The following is an 8024-nucleotide window of genomic DNA, read 5'->3' on the forward strand; positions in this document are numbered from 1 at the left end:
TACTTGGCAAAAGAGAACAGAGGCAACATCAAGACAGGCATGTTCACGGCCTGACGCTACCTGCAATTCTGAAGATCAGTCTTCAAGATGACGCATCTAATGACCTTCAATGTATTTTATTAGAAGCAGGGAGACGCAAACTCTCCTTGGAATAATCGTCTGTTGCCGCCAACATTATCAGATGTTTTGGTTTACATCAGACTGTGATTGGCTTCTTACTGGCAATGAATGAACACAAAAGCTTTTACATGTCCTAATAACTGGACTTTCAATTACAGCAATTGCTCTATTTTAATACACATTTAATAATGCTAACAACAAATGAACACAAAAGTTTTGACATGTCCTAATAATAACTGGACTTTCAATTGCAGCGATGGCTCTATGTTAATAATACACAATTAATAATGCTAATAACGGACCTAGAATTACAAATTTCCCCTCATGCATTTAATGAAACTGACCAGTTAAACAACAACAAACCAGGTTTCAGGTGTACGAGGTGTTTGCCACATGTCGGAGGACGTGCATGTCAACCAGAATCAAAATGTCACAAACCTGATTATATTTAAAACTGATCTAAAGATGATTCAATATATAATGTGTGTTTTGAGTAAAAGAAACCAGTGGCAGGTGCTGTTCAATATCTGAAAAATGTAGCGACTCTAAACAAATGAAATTATAAAAAATAAGCCTCCATATAAAACACAATAAAATGTATAAATAATGAAGCTGCAGCACAAAACACTAGGTATGAAAGGCTTTCCTTGGTGTATCACGGCAGAAAGGGAAGAGTTAATGTGGGAGACACACCCTTATAAACAGGTGCAACCTCAAAAACTACAATGACTGATTGGAATATTTGAAATAACTGGGTGTGAGCTGTTTGAGGGGATGGAAGTGGCTCTTTTATATACCTTTTATTGGGGTTTACCAAAAATATGGGATACTGTTTCATAATTATTAAATGCTAGTTATATTTATAATAACACCACAATTATGTGAGACAAGTCATTTTTATTTATTTTATTGTGACATGATATTCTTTACCAAATCAAACATTATCGGAATTTCTGTGAACTATTGTTATGAATCGTCATTAACGTGATATCACATTTTACCATGATCGCCCACCCCAGTGAACATTTTTGGGGCTTTTTGTTCACAAAGTTTTTCCACTTGACTTTCCCCTCCTGACCAGACTTGATGCTCATTGACCCCCAGGTGAGTTTGACACCCTTGTGTCTATATACACAAGGTATCTCATGGTATAAGGACTCAAACTATTCCGCACCTTTACACCTTGCCCCATGTGACTCTTATCAGCAGTCACATGACTACCATATGACAATGAGTCATAGTGACTTTTGTAAATGACCCAGAAATATCTGGGACTCTCCATCAGTCAGTAGGACTGAAACCTCCTGAATGACAGCTTTTAAAAGTCTCCTCAGCTCTGCTCACACAGTCTAGACGGGGGGTTTCATTTTGACCTGATAAGGCTCAGGAGCAAATGCCGCAGCTTAAGTCCCTTCATTACCTGTGGCCATTCTTTAAATTATTATTTTATGTATTTAAAATTGTGGAAGTTTTTAACTTGGGTATACTCAACAAATGAATGAGAGATGAAAAATAAATACATTTGATTATATTTGTATAATCGCCGGTCTCTTTGGGCTATTTAATCTGTGCGTGATGCAACATCCTCTGTCCTTAGACAATCTTGTAAGGGAACAACGGAAACAAAAACCCTTTAACAGGGAAATGCAACTATTTTATATCATGGGGAGTTGAATGTGTCACGTTTCTTTAAAATAAAACAATGAAAGATGTCATTCTTTGGTATATATGTGTGTATGTACGTATATATGCATATATTATATGTGTATATGTATATAAATACATATGTGTATAAGCAGATACACAGGGATAGATAGATAGATCATGATGTAATAATGGCAAAATAGTTGTATTAATGTTTACTGTGTCACACTAAAGGCCATTTCCAAATTTCAGAAAGGAGAAATGTCCCCAAAGGATCATGAAGATCCATCCATACAATGTCCAGTCAGAGACTTCGTCATCTGCAGTAAACATGACTCATGTAACTGTTTTAGACATTCTCTGCCTGGGAATGTGTTCATGTGCAAAGTTCATAAAACAATAAAATAACTTCACAGTGAAGAGCTGGAGAGAAAATAAAAGCTTCTGGGCGAGGATGAACAAAGTTTTTAAGAATGACTGGCGTGAATGGGGAATTTGCGGTGACGGGGTGAAATGCCCTGATTGTGACGTTCAGGGGGCGTGATGCGTGGAAGTGGAAATCCTGCAAACTGCCGTTGGGGAAGTTAATTTAATTAATTATAAAAAATATAATTAAGTTATTTTAGCAATATACTGGCTAGTATTTTAAAGTGAACTTTGTTGTGGATGTTTTAAATGATATTTTTTTTGTGTGTTTATTTTATTTATTCAAATTCAGGTGATACTGTTTCCAAAGTACATATACATATTATAATATCATGGTGCTGTAATACATTTAAAATGTTTAAGATGGTTAGCAATCATAAACTATAATTAATTACTACAATATAATTGTCATAATTTTAAACTACTTTTGATGTAGATAGTATAAGAGTGTTTCATAGTTAGCCTGCGCAACTTTTAGGAAATAAACATGACCTTTAAGCATAATGCACACATGGTAGGAATAATGTTATTTATATGTATTTGTGTATTATAATAATTTGTTAATCACGTCTTTTAATTGAGAGTTTAAATTTACTGCGGTCATGAACACAACACGGTAGTAACATGTTCATAGAAAAACACCGAGTTTAGCCTTTAGATTAAGTTAATTATGTTTCTCCTACGCTCTACCTTTTGTGTCAAACAATTAAATCAACCTTTGTCCCTCTCTATTTTAGGAGGAATTATTACTTAATTCTGTGAGAAGTCCACAATGACAAGTTTGAGGTAGGAACTTTTTTTCCCCTTCAGCAAGGCTAATTTTCGAAACTGAAAGAAAAATATCTGTCATTTTAACAATAATAGATATGCTGTAAAAAGAAATATGCTGTGGACCATAAAAACAATACATCTCATGTCTTTTTCAGAGAGTTGGCATTTACGACTGCCGTGAATGCAACACCACTTGTTTAGTAGTTAGTGAAAGACACCTTCAAGGTTTTCTAGTTTATTATGTTGATGTACTAACTTACTAACATTTGTGGCAACGCTGTAATACCTTTTACTAACTTATTTTGAAAGGGTCTTTATTGTGCAGGTGTTTTTCTGCTTATTTTAAGTGTGACACTTGGTTCCGGTTGGTTTGTTTTGTTTGTTTTTTTCACCTCAAAGGCCAATTTACGAAACTCCCAAAAAAGACTCCCATTTGGTCAATGGAACGATTAATGACATGGCTAATAAGAAACACACGTATTTACGGGTCTCTTTCTCGGAAGAGTTCGAGTTTACCATGGTCGTGAAGGCAACACGAGTGTCTCAGGTTGTTGAAACCGTGTTTAACCGTGTAGTTAAAGTTTAATATGATTCTGTATTCTCTACATTTAGTGCCAACATACTGTAAAAACTACTTTGCCCCCGAATGAAGGACGCAGATGAGTGTTTTGAGAGCAGACAGGCAGGCTTTGGTTTGACGACGCTCAAAAAAGTACGTGGGGAAGTTCCCTAGGAAATCCCCCACGATTGTGCGTGCGGGGATATTACACACGACACAGATGAGCCACTTCTTCGACAAAGCCGACATCCTCGGTCGGACCAGGACAAGCAGCAGAAGACAATTCAAATGTTGTATCATTAAAAGCAAACCTCTAAAACTCAAACACAAAACCAACCGAGTCTGCGATGGATCACGTCAGTGTGAATGCGGACAGTCACGACTCGCTCAGGGACAAATCGCGGAGTTACAGCACACTGAACACTCTGTATCACGAGACTCAGCAGGAGATCGAGCTTCTCAACAAGCAGATCCACGTGAAGGACAACATCATCGCGGATTTGAAAGCCAGACTGGGGAGATACGAGAGCATCTACATGACGGTGGGAGAGAAGGAGTCGGTCGTGATCGGGCCCTCCAAGTCTCTGCTGGAGAGTTTGTGTAAGGAGATCTGCAAGCTGAAGCAGAAGAGGAACGACCTGGAGTTCAAAACATCAAGACAAGAGGAGGTAAAGTCTGTCAAAACGCATGAGTGTATATGAGTCAAAGGTCGTAAAACTAGTATACAGTAGCTAGGAATGGGATGATATGCAGTTTATATCGTGCATCGCGATAAAAAAGCAGTTTATTGTGGTGAATGTGTCTTCTCTGGATAATTGTCAATGTAGAGAAATTATAAATTGCACCTCAATGCTGTCTAACTCGCCAACATACAGGCCTAGGGATTTATTTTGAAGTGTCTCTAGGTATATTTTATTCATGTATTTTTCTTGTTTCCGCTTTAAAAGTGCAACACACGGTAATGTGTTGTTGACAAAACACATCTTTTGTAATTAGTTACATCTGTTATCCATGCGTAAATGAGAAAATGCTATGGATATGAGCTAAATGAATGTTGACTAAGGACAGAATGGTCCACCCCTAGAAGAGTTTTTCCATTTTCGCAACTATATCATGTGACAGTTCATCTATGTCCTTTGTAGCGAGCTTTCAGAAAGCTGATGATAGTAACCAAGTGAAGGAAAGAGTGTGGACAGATGGCACCACCCCCTTTTTTTCCATTTAAGAATCAGTATGTATGTATATATGTTAAAGCACATTTGTACTATTGTGAATCATAATTGTTTTGGTCAGGAAATGTTCATCTCGTGTGTGTTAGTGGTACAGGTCAGTCCAGTGTTTACCAAACACCCTTAGCATGGACTATTGTCTTGAACTGTTGTTCCTTGTTGCACTGACTGAAACACACAGGTGTTGTTTGAGGGAAGGAAGGATCTTTTAGAATAGAGCTGCAAACTGAAATCTGAAAATGTATGTGTCTAAAAAAAAGTTGATCTCCCCGTCTTCCCTCCAGGAGATCCAGGCACTGAACGTGAAGCTCAGAGAGAAGGAACTGGAGCTGGAGAGCGTCAGGTGTCAGCCAGACCACGAGAAGGACCAGGAGATTCAGAGGCTGCGGTCGGCCTTGGAGGAGAGGGAGCGATCAGAGGCCACCAGAGCCGTGCTCTGCAGCTCTCTGGCAGAAGAGGCTGACCAGCTGCGCGGCCAGCTCGGCGCAACCGTGAAGGTGTGCCAGGAGCTGCTGGCAAGGCTGGAGAAAGAGAAGAAGGGGGAAGGAGAAGTGGAGATGGCCCAACAGCGAAAGGTGTGTGTGATGCCTCGTCTTCGTTTAGCTTTTGTGGCGGGATTAGTGCATTATTTCCCCATATGGAGGGCTCTACTGTAACTTCTCTTTAATCATTTCTACAGACAGCAGAGTCACCAGACATGAGTGGTGTTAACGCTCAAATCCTTCAACTTCAGGAGGAGAATAAACAGCTGAAGCAGCGAGTGACATATGTGAGTTTCCAAAGTTATGCTCAATGTGAATGTAGCGACAGTTTTCCTATAAAAGGTCGCTAAGAGGCTTAGGTGGGCTCCAGGCAGTTACGCGTCATTCAAATGAATCCAAGTCCAGTGATGTTTATTGTTTGACGATTTATTCTTGGTTATTTGACGATTTGACGGTAAACAGAAAATATAAATCAGGAACGCCACTAACCCCCTTTCTCTCTTACCCACCGCCGATCCGAGTGCCCAGGTGTATAGATTAAACCACACCCATGTGTCAATCAAAAAACGGAAGTGACATGACCAAAAAACAGTATGAGTGACCTTTCAAAATAAACAATAAACAAACAGACCAAATATGCATTTTGGCCCCTACAGTGAATGTATTCAATATAGAACATCGTTCAGATGGTCTGACCTTTAAAATGTCCCCTGTTTAGGTACAAGGTTTAAATTCTCAGTGGCAGAAGTATGACTCGAGCAGGGAGGACTACATAAGAGGTTTATGTCAGAGGCTGAAGGAGAGCACTGGACACGGCTTGACGCCTGGGCTGAGTGCAGTCAGCACCGGGTTGCTTCATCAGGAGATTTCCAGGCTCAATGGCTTACTGGAGCAGAAGATGAGCGAGTGTGCAAGGCTGGGCAGAGAAGTGGAGGACATGAGGAGGGAAGATCAAGAACGAATCCAGACACTGGAACAGCAGGTTGGTGCTATTCTACAGTCAGTGCTCTTAAGTGAAATCCATAAGTGACATAAGTACATCCATAAGTCACTGCACGCATTTATGCTTTCCTTTCTATTTTATTCTTCAGGTACTCATCTACACGGAGGATTTTAAGTCGGAGCGCACTGACAGAGAGCGAGCACAGAGCCAGATCCAAGACCTGAAAGAGCAAATTCATCAGTTAAAACAGCAGCTACACAAACAGGTGAGACAAAAAGACCTCCAGAGACGTGGATGTCTCGCGTCCGTAGAAGTATTCAGTTTCTCTTGTCACGCGTTGTGCTGCTGCATTCCATAACCACGTACATGTCACGCGCTTTTCAGCAGGGAGCTACCAGAGAGAGCAGAGACGTGGTTCCCATGTGTCGTGTGCACATAGGCCACAGGATCTCCTCAAGGCGACACAAGGACAATGCAGAGCATCTATTGAGGACCACGGCTGAGACGCAGCAACAGCCTGTACCTGCAACGGCGGCAGTGGCGGCAGCAGTAAACCCCGTCTGGAGCGAATGCCCAGGTCTGTCAGAGTTACAGTGCCCGCGCTGCCAGGCCAAGTTCAGTGACACGGACACTGCAGAGTACCTGAAACATTGGGAAGAATGTGCCAAACTATAAATGAACACTTGCGTTTTTTTTTTTGTTTTTTTTTATCTTTTGCTGACAGTAAATGAACACTGATGAGCAGCACTACACAGCAGAAAATAACCTGAGGCCAGGTTCAGGGAAGCGTGAATACAATTTAAACAACTGACTCAAGATGTTTGTACATAGGGAAACAAAACTGTCCAACCCACAGTTCCCCTGTCAGGAAAGAGTCCACCGAGCTTTTAACTTAAAAAGAGCGTCAGGTTCTGAGTCCGTGAACGTGGAGGGAAAGAGGATGTTAATGCAATATATCAAATATCATATACCTCAATATGTCAAATTACAATCTTATTGCACTTTCTTGACATTTAGCCAAAAACTAATTGTAGGATTGTACGATTTTAAAGATTTGTGCTGCATAAGCTTATTTTGGAACTAGACACCTAGTTGATAATGTGGTGCTATAATATTAAAATATATATTTTTTGATTCAACTTTACACTTTTATTTTCAGTAAATTATATATTAAGACAAATTTCTAACTATTTATTCTTTCTGCATATATACAAAAATGTAACCCCTTTGATTGGTGCAATGCACTTTTTCCACCCGAGGCACAGGATTTTGTTTTCATGGAAAAAGTTTGGGATAAAATGTTTCATAGTTTACCACACCAAGCGCTTTGGGATCCACTTTTTTGTTTTTTGAAATCATCTATGTAAAGATTGCATACCAACTGAGAGTTTGCTTATTTTTGGATATCATGCAGTCTTCTAAAGCTGGCACATTATTTTTGTAATAAAAGATTACCCACTCTGATTATACGTGCTCATTTTGACTTTTATTACAGCACGGCGTATTTCAATTCTCGCGACAGCCTCGAGCTGAAACCAACCATCGCAGCCAAACCGCGAAAAATGTTGGCACTAACTTTAACTGAGTCTGTGTGTAGGGTCTCGTTGTGTGTCCATCTATGTCACGTGTGTGTGAGTGTGTGTGAGCGTGGTGGAAAACCCCTTCCCAGTGTTGCCTGAATGGGCACGCTGCAGTGTGACAGCCAGATTCCCAGCTGCTGTGAGGCTGAAGCAAACACTGCGGGAGTGCAGGAGTTCAGGTTACACGATCCAACGCACACACACATGTATGTGTACATATACACACTCACACACACAACTAACTGCCTGCAGACAAGTTTGTGATTAAAA

The 8024-nt window shown here is 40.1% G+C and overlaps 1 protein-coding gene across 3 annotated transcripts; it reads left to right on the forward strand.

Annotated features, from left to right (window-relative positions):
* Positions 1-2875: 2875 nt before the first annotated feature.
* On the forward strand, positions 2876-7638 carry tnip2 (TNFAIP3 interacting protein 2). 3 transcript variants are annotated; one of them, XM_044027332.1, is made up of 7 exons: positions 2876-2976; positions 3574-4188; positions 5034-5324; positions 5429-5518; positions 5950-6213; positions 6323-6439; positions 6559-7638. In XM_044027332.1, exons 2-7 carry the CDS (start codon positions 3868-3870, stop codon positions 6847-6849), a joined length of 1374 nt encoding a protein of 457 aa, XP_043883267.1. In that variant the 5' UTR covers positions 2876-2976; positions 3574-3867; the 3' UTR covers positions 6850-7638. The 3 variants fall into 3 exon arrangements, with proteins under 3 accessions (XP_043883267.1, XP_043883268.1, XP_043883266.1); XM_044027333.1 differs by lacking the exon at positions 2876-2976 and having other exon boundaries at positions 3513-4188; positions 6562-7638; XM_044027331.1 differs by lacking the exon at positions 2876-2976 and having other exon boundaries at positions 3514-4188.
* The last annotated feature ends 386 nt before the right edge of the window (positions 7639-8024 follow it).

Source organism: Solea senegalensis, linkage group LG6 (genome assembly GCF_019176455.1).
Source record: "Solea senegalensis isolate Sse05_10M linkage group LG6, IFAPA_SoseM_1, whole genome shotgun sequence".
Classification (NCBI taxonomy): Eukaryota; Metazoa; Chordata; class Actinopteri; order Pleuronectiformes; family Soleidae; genus Solea; species Solea senegalensis.

Coding starts and splice junctions, on each gene's coding strand:
- tnip2 (XM_044027332.1), top strand. CDS start 3,868: ATGGATCACGTCAGTGTGAATGCGGACAGTCACGACTCGCTCAGGGAC. Junction 5,325..5,428: donor AGATGGCCCAACAGCGAAAG/GTGTGTGTGATG, acceptor TCATTTCTACAG/ACAGCAGAGTCACCAGACAT. Junction 6,214..6,322: donor TCCAGACACTGGAACAGCAG/GTTGGTGCTATT, acceptor TTTATTCTTCAG/GTACTCATCTACACGGAGGA.